At 44.2% G+C, this 19,223-nt stretch overlaps 1 protein-coding gene across 1 annotated transcript in view; it reads left to right on the plus strand.

The window, feature by feature from the left end:
* Positions 1 to 18,450, plus strand: part of slc5a1 (solute carrier family 5 member 1) — a 126,786-nt gene extending 108,336 nt beyond the window's left edge. Inside the window, exons 13-15 of the mRNA XM_073055661.1 lie at positions 6,671 to 6,886; positions 7,619 to 7,727; positions 17,847 to 18,450. Of these exons, the coding sequence (XP_072911762.1) occupies positions 6,671 to 6,886; positions 7,619 to 7,727; positions 17,847 to 18,058 (537 nt within the window). The 3' untranslated portion in view covers positions 18,059 to 18,450. The remainder of the gene's footprint in view (positions 1 to 6,670; positions 6,887 to 7,618; positions 7,728 to 17,846) is intronic.
* The last annotated feature ends 773 nt before the right edge of the window (positions 18,451 to 19,223 follow it).

The following is a 19,223-nucleotide window of genomic DNA, read 5'->3' on the forward strand; positions in this document are numbered from 1 at the left end:
GCCTTCCTGTTCTTACTCCCAAGAACGTCATCTGCCAAGTATCTGCCCACTCACCCAGCCTATCCAAGTTACCCTGAATTCTCCTAACATCCTCATCACATGTCACACTGCCACCCAGCTTAGTATCATCAGCAAATTTGCTGATGTTATTTTCAATGCCTTCATCCAAATCATTGACGTAAATTGTAAACAGCTGTGGTCCCAATACCGAGCCCTGTGGCACCCCACTAGTCACCACCTGCCATTCCGAGAAACACCCATTCACCGCTACCCTTTGCTTTCTATCTGCCAACCAGTTTTCTATCTATGTCAATGTCTTCCCCCCGATGCCCTGAGCTTTGATTTTACCCACCAATCTCCTATGTGGGACCTTATCAAATGCCTTCTGAAAATCGAGGTACACTACATCCACTGGATCTCCCCCATCTAACTTTCTGGTTACATCCTCGAAAAACTCCAACAGATTAGTCAAGCTCATTAGACAAACAACATTGGACCCAATACAGATCCCTGAGGCACACCACTAGTCACCGGCCTCCAACCTGACAAACAGTTATCCACCACTACTCTCTGGCATCTCCCATCTAGCCACTGTTGAATCCATTTTACTACTTCAATATTAATACCTAACGATTGAACCTTCCTAACTAACCTTTCATGTGGAACCTTGTCAAAGGCCTTACTGTAGTCCATATAGACAACATCCTCTGCTTTACCCTCGTCAACTTTTCTCGTAACCTCTTCAAAAAATTCAATAAGATTTGTCAAACATGACCTTCCACGCACAAATCCATATTGACTGTTCCTAATCAGACTCTGTCTATCCAGATAATTATATATATAATCTCTAAGAATACCTTCCATTAATTTACCCACCACAGATGTCAAACTGACAGGCCTATAATTGCTAGGTTTACTCTTAGAACCCTTTTTAAACAATGGACCCACATGAGCAATACGCCAATCCTCTGGCACCATCCCTGTTTCTAATAACATTTGAAATATTTCTGTCAGAGTCCCTGCTATTTCTGCACTAACCTCCCTCAAGGTCCTAGGGAATATCATGTCAGGACCCAGTGATTTATTCACTTTTATATTCCTTAAAAGCGCCAGTATTTCCTCCTCTTTAATCATCATTGTTTCCATAACTTCCCTACTTGTTTCCCTTACCTAACACAATTCAATATCCTTCTCCTTAGTGAATACCAAAGAAAAGAAATTGTTCAAAATCTCCTCCATCTCTTTCGGCTCCACACATAGCTGTCCACTCTGATTCTCTAATGGACCAATTTTATCCCTCACTATCCTTTTGCTATTAATATAACTGTAGAATCCCTTTGGATTTATTTTCACCTTACTTGCCAAAGCAACCTCATATCTTAGCTTTTCTAATTTCTTTCTTAAGATTCTTCTTACATTCTTTATATTCCTCAAGCACCTCATTTACTCCATGCTGCCTATATGTATTGTAGATATCTCTCTTTTTCCTAACCAAGTTTCCAATATCCCTTGAAAACCATGGCTCTCTCAAACTTTTAACCTTTCCTTTCCTTTCCTTTCAACCTAACAGGAACATAAAGATTCTGCACCCTCAAAATTTCACCTTTAAATGACCACCATTTCTCTTTTACATCCATCAAATATTACATTTTCACTGCTGACATTCCACTTTGCCCTCTTCCCTACATCTGTTGTTTCCGGCTTTCAATATTTCCCAGTCTGGCAAAGCCCTGATGTTGAAATTTTTATGAGTGTTCTTAAAATCTTCACATAACGTCGTCCCTGTTTATAACCTTCAGAGATTCTGTCTGGCTCTTGCACACTTCCCACTTTCATTCCTCTTCCACTGGTAACACCACCTCCGGTTGGCTCACCATTCTTACTTCAAAGCTCGTGGCTCTTCACTGTTACTGAATCTAAACCCTGGAGCTTCTTGCTGCCCTCAGCACTGGGTGCATCAGTTGAAGGTGGGAGCTTGTGAGATATTCCAAATCATTCAGAGACCAGGGAGAGCTCAGACATTATCAGCCACACCTGCAAGTGAGCAGTTGAGGTCCTGACAATGGTCCTTGCCTCAGAACTTTAAGGAACAGAGAGTGTGGTTACGGATTGGACATGTGCTTGCACTGGTAGTCCAGAGGACGAGAGTTCCAATCCCAGCAAACTGAGACCCAGATTTCCATTGCAAAGCCTGACAGTGAAAAGCTGGTATCAGTGAGGGAGATCATAAAGTAAACCTTGTCTATGGATAGAATGTCCCCAAGTGTCTCTACAGCTGTTCATGATATATATTGTGCTCACTCAAGCACAGGAGCCCAGGAGGTTCCCCACTTTCCCTCTCACCAACATAACCCATGAGTGACTTGTGTCATGCCAGTAAGCCTCACTCTGACCTGCTGATCAGCATAACCACGTGTGACCTGTGTCATACCGGTAAGCCTGACTCTAAACTACTGATACCACTATAGCAGGCTGCATTTTGAACATCAATTAGTCAGAGTACAGGAAGGAGGTAGAGAGCTAAGTGGCATGTTGTCCCCTCAATGTCAACAAAACCAAAGAGCTGGTCATTGACTTCATAAAAGGGGGCAGTGCATATGCACCTGTCAACATCAATGGTGTTGAGGTGGAGGGGTGTGGGCTTCAAGATACATGATCTGTAGCCTGTTCTGGTCCAAATACATCAATGTCATGGCTAAGAAAGTTCTTAAATGCTTCTTCTTTCTCAGGAAACTGAAGAGTTCCACAGGACCTAGTTGATTCTTACCAGTTTTACCGTAGAAAGCATTCTGTCTGGATGCAATCACAAACAGCAGAAAATCTGTGGAAGCTGGAAATCCGGGCAACACACATACTACTGGAGGAACTCAGCAAGCCAAGCAGCGTCTGTGGAAAAGAGCACCACTGATGGGTTTCAGCCTGAAACCTCAACTGTACTCTTTTCCACAGATGCTGCCTGGACTTCTGAGTTCCTCAAGAATTTTGTGTGTGCTGTTTGGATGCACAATAGACAATAGACAATAGACAATAGGTGCAGAAGTAGACCATTCGGCCCTTCGAGCCTGCACCACCATTTTGAGATCATGGCTGATCAATTACTATCAATACCCGGTTCCTGCCTTGTCTCCATATCTCTTGATTTCCCTATCCATAAGATACCTATCTAGCTCCTTCTTGAAAGCATCCAGAGAATTGGCCTCCACTATCCTCTGAGGCAGTGCATTCCAGACCCCCACAACTCTCTGGGAGAAGAAGTTTTTCCTTAACTCTGTCCTAAATGACCTACCCCTTATTCTCAAACTATGCCCTCTGGTACTGGACTCTCCCAGCATCTGGAACATATTTCCTGCCTCTATCTTGTCCAATCCCTTAATAATCTTATATGTTACAATCAGATCCCCTCTCAATCTCCTTAATTCCAGCGTGTACAAGCCCAGTCTCTCTAACCTCTCTGCGTAAGACAGTCCAGACATCCCAGGAATTAACCTCGTGAATCTATGCTGCACTTCCTCTACAGCCAGGATGTCCTTCCTTAACCCTGGAGACCAAAACTGTACACAATACTCCAGGTGTGGTCTCACCAGGGCTCTGTACAAATGCAAGAGGATTTCCTTGCTCTTGTACTCAATTCCCTTTGTAATAAAGGCCAACATTCCATTAGCCTTCTTCACTGCCTGCTGCACTTGCTCATTCACCTTCAGTGACTGATGAACAAGGACTCCGAGATCTCTTTGTATTTCTCCCTTACCCAACTCTACACCGTTCAGATAATAATCTGCCTTCCTGTTCTTACTCCAAAAGTGGATAACCTCACACTTATTCACATTAAACGCCATCTGCCAAGTATCTGCCCACTCACCCAGCCTATCCAAGTCACCCTGAATTCTCCTAACATCCTCATCACATGTCACACTGCTGATGTTATTTTCTATGCCTTCATCCAAATCGTTAACGTAAATGGTAAACAGCTGTGGTCCCAATACCGAGCCCTGTGGCACCCCACTAGTCACCACCTGCCATTCCGAGAAACACCCATTCACCGCTACCCTTTGCTTTCTATCTGCCAACCAGTTTTCTATCCATGTCAATGCCTTCCCCCCAGATGCCCTGAGCTTTGATTTTACCCACCAATCTTCCATGTGGGACCTTATCAAATGCCTTCTGAAAATCGAGGTACACTACATCCACTGAATCTCCCCCATCTAACTTCCTGGTTACATCCTCGAAAAACTCCAACAGATTAGTCAAGCATGATTTACCCTTGGTAAATCCATGCTGGCTCGGCCCAATCCTATCACTGCTATCTAGATATGCCACTATTTCATCCTTAATAATGGACTCTAGCCTCTTTCCCACCACCGATGTCAGGCTGACAGATCGATAGTTCTCTGTTTTCTCCCTCCCTCCTCTCTATGATCACAAGAAACAGCAGAGAGTTGTGGACACAGCTCAGCACATCTCTGGAATCTGTCACCCTCTAAGAACTCTGTCTCTACTTCTTGCTGCCTCAGTAAAGCAGGCAGCATATTCAAAGACCCACCTCACACCAGACATTCTGTTTTCTCCCCTCTCCCATCAGGCAGAAGATACAAAAGCCTGAAGGCTTGCTCCACCAGGCTAGGGACAGCTTCTACTCCACTGTTATCAGTCTCTTGAATGGACATCTTGCACAATAAAATAGACTCTTGGCCTCACATTCTACCTTGTTATGACCTTGCACTTTATCGTTTAGCTGCACTGGACTTGGTCTGCAGCTTTTATACTTGGTTATTGTTGTACCTTTTTCTCGCTGTGATGATTTGATCTCAATGAACTGTGTGCAAAACAAGATTTTCACTGTAACACACATAAAATGCCGAAGGAACTCACCAGGTCAGGCAACATCTACGGAAAAGAGTAAACAGTTGATGCTTCAGGCCAAGTCCCGTCATCATTTTGGTGCTACATTTTAGTAGGAATAATCCAAATAGGACATACATGGTAAATGGTAGGGCACTGAAGAATGCAGTAGAATGGAGTGATCTAGGAATAATGGTGCATAGTTCCCTGAAGGTGGAATCTCATGTGGATAGGGTGGTGAAGAAAGCTTTTGGTATGTTGGCCTTCATAAATCAGAGCATTGAGTATAGGAGTTGGGATATAATGTTAAAATTGTACAAGACATTGGTGAGGCTGAATTTGGAGTATTGTGTACAGTTCTGGTCACCGAATTATAGGAAAGATGTCAACAAAATAGAGAGAGTACAGAGGAGATTAACTAGAATGTTACCTGGGTTTCAGCACCTAAGTTACAGTGAAAGGTTGAACAAATTAGGTCTTTATTCTTTGAAGCATAGTAGGTCGAGGAGGGACTTGATAGAGGTATTTAAAATTATGAGGGGGATAGATAGAGTTGACGTGGATAGGCTTTTTCCATTGAGAGTAGGGGAGATTCAAACAAGAGGACATGAGTTGAGAGTTAGGGGGCAAAAGTTTAAGGATAACATGAGGGGGAATTTCTTTACTCAGAGAGTGGTAGCTGTGTGGAATGAGCTTCCAGTAGGAGTGGTAGAGGCAGGTTCGGTGTTGTCATTTAAAGCAAAATTGGATAGGTATATGGACAGGAAAGGGATGGAGGGTTATGGACTGAGTGCAGGTCAGTGGGATTAGGTGAGAGTAAGCGTTTGGCACAGACTAGAAGGGCCGAGATGGCCTGTTTCCGTGCTGTAATTGTTATATGGTTATATGGCTATATCAGGACTGAGAAAGAAAGTGTGGGGGGGCGGGGAGAGACATGTCTGAATAAAACAAGTGGGGGGAAGGGAAAGAGGCTAGCTGGAAGGTGATAGGTGAAGCCAGGTGGATGCCAGCTTTTCACTGTATCTTGGTACATGCGACAGTAATGAAGCGATATTAATACAGTTGGCCCATCGCATCTGTGCTGACCCTCAGCCACACGTTTACATTAATCCTACTTCAATCTCATTTGTTAATCTCCCCCTAGATTGTGTTAGCTACCTAAGTTTGGGGGCGGTTTACAGTAGCCAATCAGCTTCGCAGCCTGCATATGTTTGGGATGTGGGAGAAAACTAGAGCATGCAGTAGAAACCTGTGGGGTTACAGAGAGAACCTGCAAACTCCACACGAACAGCACCCAAGGTCAGGGGTGAGCAGCAGTTCAGAAGAAGACCCATCACAAGTCCTCTTCCATCTTCCCAGTGCAGCCCGCATTCTGTGAACCCTGGTAAACTCTCCTCGCCCAGAGAGGGAGAGTGACTGAACCCAGGGACCACATCTCAATGGTGCCCAGTCTCCAAGCTGCTTCCCCTATCACAACCGGGGCTCGGACCCCACACTCCATTGACAAATGGCACATTCCAACGGGAAATAACATATGGAGAAAGTAGTGAAAATAGAGAGATAGCAACAGAGATGTACAAAATGATAAGAGGTATAGATCAAGTAGATCGCTGGACTTTATTCAGGGGTGGAAATTAACAATAGAAGGGGGCATAATTTGGAGCAGAGTATACTGTACTGTTCTATGTTCCATTAACGAATAAAGTGCAAGCACACTGATGGATGACGGATGCTGCTTGACCTGCTGATACTCTCAGCAAATTGTTTGTTGCTCCTCATTCTAGCATCTGCAATATCATGTGTCTCTATCAAAGAGCTTTCTGTTTTTCAGGGTGCATTTTGGGGGCTGATTTTTGGCCTCGCTATGGGCTTAGCACGAATGATCCCTGAGTTTGCCATTGGCACGGGCAGCTGTGTGAGTCCCTCCTCGTGTCCAGTCATCATCTGTGGTGTACATTATCTCTACTTCGCCATCATCCTCTTCGTTGCCACCGGTCTGCTGGTGCTCATCGTGTCCTTCCTGACAAAACCAATTCCAGACAAGCATGTGAGTCCAGACTTCTTCCCCTGTGGCACCTCTCTCTTAGGACAACTGTTTGGTCGATTGGGGATGATTGTGATGGTCAGTATGTTTGGGATGTTTGTGATGGTCAGTGTGATTCTGATGGTTGTGATGGTCAGTGTGTTTCTAGTGGTTGTAATGATCATGGTGTTTGGGACATTTGTGATGGTCCATATATTTGTTATGGCTCTGGTGGTCACTGCTTTTGGGGCTAGCGATGATCTGGGACTGTATGTTGAGATGATCAACTGGATTGTGATGGTCTCTAGGTTTTGGACAGTCAGTGAATTGGAACAGGCAATGAGTTTGGGTCTGTTGGGATGATTATTTGGAATGGAATGGTCAGTGAGTCTGGGATGGTAAGTGGGTCTGGGATGTTTTTTGAGGGTGGGTCACTGTGTTTGAGACCATGTTGTGTCTGGGGTCATCACTGTATTTGGGACGGTCTGAGTGTTTGGGGCAGTCAGTATGTCTGAGATCGCTGTGTGCTTTGTATGGTCAGCATGTTTGGGATGGTGTGTGTGTGTGTGTGTGTGTGTGTGTGTGTGTGTGTGTGTGTGTGTGTGTGTGTGTGTGTGTGTGTGTGTGTGTGTGTGTGTGTGTGTGTGTGTGTGTGTGTGTGTGTGTGTGTGAGTCAGTTTGATGTGTAAACAACTCTTCCATCTCTGATGCTGGAGATTGTGATTCAGTGACATTCTACCTCCCACTGTCCTCTAGCTCTATCGCCTCTGCTGGACACTACGACACAGCACCGAGGAGCGTGAAGACCTGGACCACGATGATTGGAAAAATGAAGACACTGACAGCACAATGGATGTTGATGAAGGTACAGTAGTACATGCTCAGATCCAAGGACATTTTCTTGTAGGTATCTGCACTTAGTGGTCATTCTCTCAATGGAACTGAGGATGTTTGCCAATGCTGAAACTTATTTTTGCTTTGTGGTTGGATATCACCAGCAAGGCCAGGTTAACTCCCCGAACAAACTAGCTTGCTCGAATGCTAGTGTACATGATGGAGCTGGCTGGGGTTACAACATCTCCGATCCTGTGCAGTGGCCCTCCAGATCAGACGCAGTGCAGCAAGCTTGGGTCTGTTTCCTTGTAATGGTGCAGCAGGTCAGAGACACAGAGTTCAGGGAGGGAGTGAGCTGAGCACCTAGAAACAAGAGAATCTCCGAGATTCTGGAAACTGGAGCTACAAACAGGCAAGGAAGTCAGAAGGTCTGTGGAGGGAGAGAAATGGTCAACCCTGCATCAGAATTTCAAATGTAGAGGGCAGGTGCTGACAGTATAGAGAGGAGAAGAGGGGTTGAGGTGACAAGTGATTCCGGGTGAGGTGGAGTTATGGGCAGATGGAGGGAGGGAATGGAGGCAGCAACCAAGGCTAGAGACAACAAAGAGATGCAGATAGTATGATGTGATGAGGAAGGAAAATGATGAGTGGAAGTAGATGGTGAACAGAAGGGAAGACTGGGGAGGGGATAGGAGACCCATTGGGTGATAGGCCAGTGGAGGAGGAATTAAATTGGCAGGAGAAGGGAAGGTCAGTACCGTCCTCGTGGATTGAACACAGGCTGTCCTCAAAGCCAGTGGCCCTGTGCCAGCTTGTCTGTGTGGTGTCCATCTCCCTTTCCCATATTCTGTGCCCAGCCAGGGGTTGAATATGTGGTTCCGGGGGGCAGGGGGACAAGGAGACCCCTCTGTTTGCTGCTAGATTTCCTCCACTCCAAGCTGCCCTCCACTGCTGTGATCCAGCCCCTCACAACACTGCTGGTGGGCTGTCATCTTCCATGATTAGGACCTCTCACCCTGACACCCTGAGCAAGATCCTTCCCATTTCCCATTACATCCCCAGCATTCATCAAGAGTATGACTGCAGTCAGGCAGTCCTCTCAGTTAGAAGGTCTGGTTGTTTATGCTCACTAAGGCATTTGAGGGCATCTTTTTAATTTTGGGGACCCAAGAGTCAGCAGATGCTAGAACATGAAGCAACACACAAAATAGATGCAGAGTTCCTCCAGCAGCCTTTTTAATTTTACCACTCCCTAGAATTTCACCATTGCAGCTGAAATCTCCATCTACGCTGTCTTTCTCCTTAGTGAACACAGATTGCTACGTAACAGTGACCATAGCTATTACAGATGATCAGACTGCTGTCTGCAAGGAGCTTGTTCGTTTCAACTGTGACTGCCAAGGTTTCTAACAGATGCTTCCGCCTCCTCCCACATTCCAAAAACGTATAGGTTAGGAGGGTTAGTGAGTTGTGGGCCATGGTAAGTTGGTGCTGGAGTGTGGCAACAATTGTGGACTGCCCCCAACACGTCCATGGACAAAAACAACACATTTCACTGTATGTTTCAATGTACACGTGATGGAGAAAGTTTATCTTTTAATCTACTTTAGTGATAGTTTAGAGTTTTCAGCTGGTTTCACTTACACCATTCTGTGGTGTGAATTGCATCATAAAGTGCTTAAGTCTCCTGTCTGGGTGTGTCCATAGAATTATTTCCACATCTCTGAAGGCAAGTTACAGCACACTTCTGTCTGATTGCTGGGCTGTGTGTGCTTTTGCTGTTATGGCAGTCAGTGTCTGTGTACTTTCCCAGACACTGACAACTTGGCCTCCTAAATTTTTCTATCATGTGACATATGGTTTCCTGACCTCTCAGCCACTAGCTTCCTTGACCCCCCTGACCAAGTACTGAAGAAAATTATTTTTTTTAGCCATACAGCATGGAGTTGGGCCTCCAAGCCATGGCTCCCCAGCAACAGCTCCTAATCACAGGACAATTGACAATGACCAAGTAACCTACACAATCTTTGGACTGTGGGAGGAAACCAAAGCACAAGGGGTAAACCCATGCAATCCACGGGGAGAACGTACAGAGACTGCATGACTGTCAGTTTTACAGCTCATGCAGTAACCGGCGGCAGGAAGAGAGAAAATGGAGAGAGAGAGTTTGAAAAGACAGTAACAGAGAGAAAGAGGGAGATACAGAACATTGAAGAGAGGGAATGAAGTGAGAGATGGAAGAGACAAGAAAGAAAGACGGAGAGAGGAACAAGGAAGAGATAGTGAGAGTAGAGAGACGGGGAGAGGGGAGAGAGAAGGAGATAGGGGAGAGAAAGGAAAGAGAGGGGGAGAAAGGGGAGAGAGAAAGAGGGAGGGGAAGAAAGAGAGGGAGAGGGGTAGAGAGAGGGGAGAGAGGTGGTGGGAGAGGGAGAAAGAGATAGGAGAGAGGGAGAGAAAAGGTGAGGGGGAGAGGGAGAGAGGGATAGAGAAAGAGAGGAAGCGAGAAAGGGAGAGAGGAGGAGATGGGGAGAGAGAGGTGGAGAGAGAGGTGGAGAAAGAGAGGAAAAGAGGGGGAGAGAGAGAGACAGGGAGAGAGAGTGGGAGAGGGAGAGAGAGAGAGAGAGAGAGAGAGAGAGAGGAGTATTAACATGTTGGGCTAATGAACTTCATCAAAACTGGGAAGATTTGCAAGTCTTACCCATTTCCACAGTGAGAACCTCCAGCCTTTGTTCTCAGATTTCTGGATTGCTGCCATTAATGCCCTTACTGCTCAATGCCTGATGCTCTAAAATGCACCGATGTTCCCCAACACTCATGCTTTATTCCTGCTCCATTTCGATCCTTGTAACAATGTGATTTTGAAAACCATTCTGAGGTAATGGGTGGGCTAAAACACGTCACTTCAGAGTTCAGCTAACTCATTGAAGCATCACACATCAGGCCCATACCGATTCACCATTTCAAACACAAGGTCTGGGGGGCTCGAGAGCTTTACTCAGCACCTAAACCACAAGCCAATCTATCTCTCAACACACAGACTTGTGGAAATCACAGTGCCCTACTGAAATTCACCGCTGCCCTTGTACAGATATACAGGCACCGGGTATATGGATTGAAGTGACTTCTCTGATCTGTGCCTCCAATAGGCCACGCTTCAGATTGTGGCTTATCTGTCATCTACTCGTCTCCACCATCAGGGCCGCTCTCTTTGGCTCACCTCTTTTCTTAATTCCTTGGAATTTTTACATTTGATTTCCACAGTGCTGTTGGGTTTGAAAATCATGATTGGACATTCAAAGTGAATATGAAACTCTCCTGTTTTGGTACGTGTAAACAAAGTTCTCTGCTTCCTCCTGTTGCTTCACTGGCTCTGATAGTCCAGTGGTATGGCGGATAGTGCTGCTGCCTGACAACTCCTGCGAACTGGGTTTGACCCTGACCTGGGTGCTGTTGGACCCGCTCGGGCACTCTAGTTTACTGCCACATCCCAAAGCCATGCAGGATACATTACAGAATCAAAAAGCACTGATGGACATGTGGTGGGGGGGAGGGAGAGAATACAGTAGAAATACAGGGGAATGGTACTGATGGGATTGTTCTGCTCAGGTCTGGCATGGGTCTGATGGGCTGAATGGCCTGTTCTGTGCTGCACAGGGCAGCATTCTGGCATAGTAACTCAGAGCTTTTCTATTTTCATCACCAGTGTAGTATGTAGTGGGATTATTTTACACCAGGCCAGATAAAACTCACAATCACTCACTTGGCAGGGCATCAAGGAACTGGCAGCACCCCATGAGGCAGTGATGTCAATATGGTTCCGGTAGCAACTCAACAAACACCAGGTAGCCATTGGAATGTCTACAGCATTCTCAAAATAGTTCAAAGTAGAAATTCTGCTTTGCTGACGTTTATCACCAACACAAAAAGACAAATAATTATTTCCCACAATGGCTTTTGTAGTTTGTTTCTTTGGCTTTTGTCAGCTAAATACATTTGAATCCATAATAATTGCACAGATACTGATGCCCAGACACACTGTACATATGACCAAACATGCTTCAGACATGTAAATTAGAAAAATACATGAATATACTGCACGTGTACCCATACACACAGAAACACACACACACACACACACACAGACACACACACACAGACACACACACTCACAAGACACAGACACACACACACTCTCTCTCACACACACAGACACAGACACATTCACAAGACACACACACACACACACAAGACACACACACACACACTCTCTCTCTCTCTCTCTCTCTCTCTCACATATATAGAAACACACCCACACACACACTCTCTCTCTCTCACACACACACTCACAAGACACAGACACAGACACAAACACACACACACACTCACAAGACACACACACACTCTCTCTCTCACACACACACACACTCACAAGACACACACACACTCTCTCTCACACACACACACACTCACAAGACACAGACATTCTTTCTCTCTGTCACACACACACACTCACAAGACACACACATGCACACTCTCTCTCTCACACACACATGCACTCTCTCTCTCACACACACACACAAGACACACACTCTGTCACACACACACACACACACACACACACACACACACACACACACACACACACACACACACACACACACACACACACACTCCCTCTCTCTCACACATACACACAGGGAAACAGTCTGGTGCTGGTTTACAGTATTAAAGCTAATTATGGCTGATTACAATGGATAATGAACTTTGCCCTCCACACACAGAGCAGTTCACAACCACGCAAACTGACTGACTCCCTGCCAAGCTGCCAGGGTCCAAATTGCACAATCTGACCTATGCCTGTGATTGTTTGAAAAACTATGTATGCATTCAGTGTTTCTGGAGAAGTAAAGGCAGGTGGGAGAAACAGCCAAGGTTACTTGCTCGTGACTGTTTTCACTCATGGCCTTGCTGACGGAAATTGTATGGGGCAAGTTTAAAACACAAAGAGTGGTGGATGCCTGGAATGTGTTGCCTGGGGTAGTGAAGCAGCCAAGTACAACAGAGGTGTTTAAGAGGCTCTTATGTAAAGATAAGATTAGCATAGCTTTACTGATCACCTGTACATCAAAACATACAGTGAAAAGCATTATTTTGCATCAAATCAAATTAGCAAAGATGGGCTGGACAGTGTCACCATGTTCCTGGTACCAACAACTCACCAACCCTATCTGTACATTGTAGTTTGGGATGTGGGAGGAAACCGGAGCACCTATGCTGTCACGCAGAGAATATACAAATTCCTTTTAGACAGCGGCAGGGACCAAACTCCGATCTCACTACTGGCTGCTGCAAAGATTGTACGAACCACGACACAACCATACCACCCATGATAAGTGTGGTGAACTAGATATACCTGTCTGACTGCTCTTGTGGCTCCTCCCACAGACCCTGCTGACTGCTCCTGTGGCTCCTCCCACAGACCCTGCTGACTGCTCCTGTGGCTCCTCCCACAGACCCCTGTATAAAGGCGACTGTGGGCTGCTGCTCTCCCTCATTTTCCCCAGGATGTAGTGTTGTTTATTCTTCCAGTCAATAAAAGCCGATATCTCGCTTCCTAAGTCTCAGCGTGAGTTATTGATGGTGCATCAATAAGCGCATGAAGGTGCTGGAAATGGAAGGATCTAGACATTGTGAAAGCAGAAGGGATTCATTTAATTATTTGATTAGTTCATAAGATATAGGAGCAGAATGAGGCCAATTGGCCCATCAAGTCTGCTCAACATTCCATCATGGCTGATTTATTATCCTCGCAACACTATTCTCCTGCCTTCTCCTTTCGCCCTGACTAGCCAAGAACCTCTCAACCTCCACTTTAAATATGCTCAATGACTTGGCCTCCACAGCTGCCCCCGGCAATGAATTCCACAGACACACAACCCTCTGGCTAAAGGACGTTCTCCTTCTCTCTGTTTAAAATGGACATCCCTCTCTTCTGAGGCTGTGCGCTCTAGTCCTAAACTCACCAACAGTAGGAAATACCTGCCCACATCCACTCTATCTCAGCCTTTTAATAGGTTTAAATGAGATTCCCCCCTCCCATTCTTCTAAACTCCAGTGAGCACAAGCCCAGAGCCATCAAACAGTCCTCAACCATTAACCCTTTCATTCCCAGAATCATTCTTATGAACCTCCCCTGGATCCTCTCCAATGCCAGCACATCTTTTCAAAACTGCTCACAATACTCCAAGTGCAGTCTTACCAGTGCTTTATAAAGCCTCAGCATTACATCTTTGCTTTTATATTCTAGTCCTCTCGAAATGAATGTTAACATTGCAATTGTCTTCCTTACCACCAACTCAATCTGTAAGTTAACCTTTAGGGAATCCTGCAAAAGGACTCCAAAATCTATTTTCACCTCTGATTTTTTAATTTTCTACACATTTAGAAAATAATCTGTGCCTTTTTTCCTTCCACCAAAGTGTGTGACCATACACTTCCCTGGATTATATTCCATCTGCCACTTTTTTGCCCATTCTCCCAATCTGCCTTCTGCAGACTCTCCACCACCAGCCATTCCACTTATCTTGTAATGTTTGCAAACTTGGCCACAAAGCCATCAATTCCAGCATCCAAATCATTGACATATAACGTGAAAAGATGCAGTCCTAATACCAACCCCTGCAGAACACCACTAGTCACCGACAGCCGATTAGGCCCCTTTATTCTGACTCTTGCCTCCTGCCAGTCAGCCAATCTTCAATCCATTCTAGTGTATTTCCTGTAATACCATGGGCTCTTATCTTGTTAAGCAGTGTCAGGTGTGGCGCCATGTCAAAGACCTTTTGAAAATCCAAGTAAACAACATCTACAGACTCTCCTTTTTCTATCTTGCCTGTTATTTCTTCAAAGAATTCCAATAGATTTATCAAGCAAGATTTCTCCTTAAGGAAACAATGCTGACTTTGGCCTACTTTATCATCCACCTCCAAGTACCCCAAAACCTTATTTTTATTAATCAACACCACTGAAGTCAGGCTAACTGGCCTATAATTTTCCTTCCTACCTTCTTAGAGTGGAGTGACATTTACAATTCCAGTCCTCCAGAACCATTCCTGAATCTAGCGACTCTTGAAAGATCATTACTCATGCCTTCACAATCTCTTCAGCTATCTCTTCCAGAACCCTGGTGTGTAGTCCATGTGACTTATCTGCCTTCAGACTTTTCAGCTTCCCAAGCACCTTCTCCTTATTAATAGCAACAACACTCACTTCTGCCCCCTGACACTTTCAAATTTCTGGCATACTGCTTGTCTTCCACAGTGAAGAATTATGTAAGATACGTACTCAGTTCATCAACACAAGAAAATCTGCAGATGCTGGAAATTCAAACAACACACACAAAATGCTGGTGGAATGCAGCAGGCCAGGCAGCATCTATCGGAAGAAGCACAGTTGACGTTTCGGGCTGAGACCCTTCGAGACACTAGCATTTTGTGTGTGTTACTCAGTTCATCCTTCATTTCCTTGTTCCCCATTACTATCTCTCCAGCATCATTTTCCAGTGTTCCAATATCCACTCTCAACTCTCTTTTACTCTATATATCTGAAAAAAGTTTTGGTATCCATTTTACATTATTGACTACCTTACCTTCATATTTAATCTTTTCTCTCCTTACGGCTTTTTTAGTTGTCTTCTGTTGATTTTTAAAAGCTTCCCAATCCTCTAACTTCTGGCTAATATTTACTATATTCTATGCACTCTCTTTACTTTTATGCTGTAAATGACTTCCCCTGTCAGCCACGGTTGTGTCATCCACCCTACAGTATACTTCTTCTGTGGGATGTATCTATCCTATGCCTTATTGTTTCCAGAAACTCCAGCCATTGTTGCTCTTCTGTCATCTCTGCTAGTGTCCCCTTCCAATCAACTTTAGCCAGATCTTCTCACATGCTTCTGTACTTTACTTTACTTCCCTTTACTCCACTGTAATACTAATACATTTGACTTCATCTTCTCCCTCTCAAACTACAGGGTGAATTCTATCATATTATGATTATTGTCTCCTCAGAGTTCCTTTACCTTAAGCTCCCTAATCAAATCTGATTCATTACACAGCACCCAATCCAGAATTCCCTTTCTCCTAGTGGCCTCAACCACAAGCTGCTCTAAAAAGCCATCTTGTAGGCATTCTACAAATTCCCTCTGTTAGGATCCAGCACCAACATGATTTTCCCAATCCATCTGCATATTGAAATCCCCCATGACTATTATTTCTGGAAACAATTCGTAAGGCATTGCCTTTGCTATCACCCATAGTAATTTGTAGCCCACATCCTGGCTATTGTTCAGAGGCCTGTATATAGCTCCCATTAGGGTCATTTCACCCTTGCAATTTCTTAATTCCACCCATAAAGATTCTACATATTTCAATCCTATGTCACCTTTTTCTAAGGATTTGATTTCATTTTTTACCAGCAGGACCATCCATCAATGACTTATTTTCTTTATTTATGAACTTCTTTCAGTTATGACTCAGTGATGCCCACAATATCAATACTGCCAATCTCTAACTATCCTACAAGATCATCTATATACTGCATGCATTCTAATATAACACCTTCAGTTCTGTATTCATCACCCTTTTCAATTTTATAGAAACATAGAAACCTAGAAAACATACAGCACAATACAGACCATTCAGCCCACAAAGCTGTGCCATACATGTCCTTACCTTAGAACTACCTAGGCTTACCCATAGCCTTCTATTTTTCTGAGCTCCATGTATCCATCCAAGAGTCTCTTAAAAGACCCTATTGTTTCCACCTCCACCACTGTCACCGGCAGCCCATTTTACGCACTGACCCCATGTTACACTTCAACTCATCCCACTGACTGCAATTTTGCTCTGTCAGCTGTTTGTCCTTTCTCACAGTCTCACCACACACTGCATCTACTTCTATACCAACTGCTCCATCCACAGCCCTGTCAGTTCAGCACAACACTGTGGAGCAACAGTCCCGTTCCTGTGCCATACTTTTCTACATATTTAAGTAATCCTGTTTGATGGGCTCACTGCGCATGTGAAACTTTGGATTGCACCCTGGCTTCTCGCACTAGAGGGCAGCACTGAGTTTTGCCTGTTCCTTCTGACTTTGGGTACAGGAGGATGAAGAAGCAAGTGGAGGTGTAAAATCATGAGGACCATAGATAGGTTGAATGCATTCAGTCTTTTTCCCCAGAGTTGGGGAATCAAGAATTAGGGGCATAGGGTTAAGGTGAGAGGGGAAGAAATTAATAAGAATTTGAGAGGCAACTTTCTCGCACAAAGAGTGGTATTGAAGAGGTCAATACTCCCCAATGCCATTAGGCTTTACAATTCTACCGCCAGGACTTAAGAACTTTTTAAAAGCTATTATTAATGCTTTTTGAGATAGTGATTTAGATGCATATCATATTTTTTACTGAGTTAAGTATTGTATGTAATTAGTTTTGCTACAACAAGAGTATGGGACATTGGAAAAAGTTGAATTTCCCCATGGGGATGAATAAAGTAATCTATCTATCTATCTATCTATCTATCTATCTATATGTGGAACAAACTGCTACAGGAAGTGGTTGAAGCAGGTACAATAACAACTATGAATTGATGAATAACTTTCGCTAATGGGACTTTAAATGAGAGGCAGGCCTATTTAGAAGGGAAATCTGAAATGCCAAGGAAAGTAGGAATCTCCCCCAAAAATGTGGAATGCACTACGAGAGGAAATAGTTATTGCAGTATCATTTAAGAAGCACTTGAAAAAGCATTTCAGGATGTATATTGTATACATTTCGCTGACATTAAATTTGACCTTTGAACTTTGACAGGTACATGGAAGGGTGGGGCTTAGAAGACCAAATGCAGGAGATTAGGACTTGCTGATTGGGTACCATGGTTGGCATGGATTTGATGGGCCAAAGGACCTGTATCCATGCCGTATCACTCTGTGACTTTAAAGGGCTGTGGTTTTCTGACAGTCAAAGCTGAACTAATTCAGCAGGTATTTTGATAGACTGGGACATTAAGTGAGGGTGAAATACACAGCATAAAAGCAAGAGGAACAACCTTCAAACCCCCACTCATCCCTTTGGCTGTTCTTGTCACTGCAGAAGCTCCCCAGGATGTAAAGTGCTGGAAGAAAGCCTACAACTGGTTCTGTGGGTTCGACCAGAAGACCCAGAAGTTGAGCATAGAGGAACAGGAAGATCTTCAGAAGCAAATGACGGACATCTCAGAGGCGCCCCTATGGAGAAACGTGGTCAACATTAATGCCATCATCTTGCTGTCTGTCTGTGTCTTTTTCTGGGCATTTTATGCATAAGTTGCAATTTTTTTACCCCTGCGCACAGTACATGGCTTATACACTCCTCTCTGATTAATGCACTAATTCAAACATTCTACAACACTATGTCAGTTTTAATGCTCCCGTAGCTTTTTTTTATTTTTCTCTTTCTCAAACAGTAAAGAAAACCATTGCCAAACAAAGAAAAAATCATAATGCAGCTATCTCCTCCTGGTTATCATCTCACACACAAGTATACCTGCAACACTGCAGTGGAATTAGGGACCAATGTGTGCAACCAGAAGAATCCCTGCTTCCACACCCCTCAACCAAGGCAACCTGAAGAGATATCTTTGAATGAGAATAATTTATTAAAATTTTTAAATATGCAATAGCTCTGGATAGAAATAAAACTGCAATTGGAAATCTAACGGTAAGCTCTGATTCTTTGTTTTGTATGTTAACCCAGACATTCACATCACTAATCCTCCATTTCTGCAGATCTTTCTGTTGCTACTTCTTCTCAAGCCCATCACCCCTACTGGGGCATAGGTTGCCAAAAGTCCTCTGTCCTGAGCTAGTAGGTGAAGGTTCTTCCTCTCCCAATGATAAGGTCTTTGGAGCTTCTTTTGGCATGTCTGTAATATTTGTTTTTTTGGGGGATGAGTTTGCTAACTCCATGCCCAACCCTCCTCCTTTCACAGCCAGGCTTGGGACAGTCCATGGCAGAGTTACTTAAATGCTTAGTGATTCAAAGATCAAAGCTCAAAGTAAATTTATCATCAAAGCACATATATGTCACCATGTACAACCCTGAGATTCACTTTCTGGCCTGCATGCTCAGTAAATCCATAATAGAATAACCATAGAATCAGTGAAGGACTGCACCAATTGGGCATTCAACCAGTAAACTGCAAATAAAAAAAAGAGAGAAGAAATAACAATAATAATAAATAAACAAGCAATATATAGAGAGAACGTGAGTCCTTGAAATTGAGTCCATAGGTTGTGGGAACATTTCAATGATGGTGCAAGTGAAGTTGAATGAAGCTATCCCCTTTGGTTCAAGAATCTGATGGTTGAGGGGTAATAGCTGTTCCTGAACCTGGTGCTCCTGTACCTTCTTTCTGATGGCAGCAGTGAGGAGAGAGCATGTCCTGCGTGGTGGTGGTCGCTGATGATGGATGCTGCTCCTTATAGATGT

The sequence above is a fragment of the Hemitrygon akajei genome, chromosome 9 (assembly GCF_048418815.1).
Source record: "Hemitrygon akajei chromosome 9, sHemAka1.3, whole genome shotgun sequence".
NCBI lineage: Eukaryota > Metazoa > Chordata > Chondrichthyes > Myliobatiformes > Dasyatidae > Hemitrygon > Hemitrygon akajei.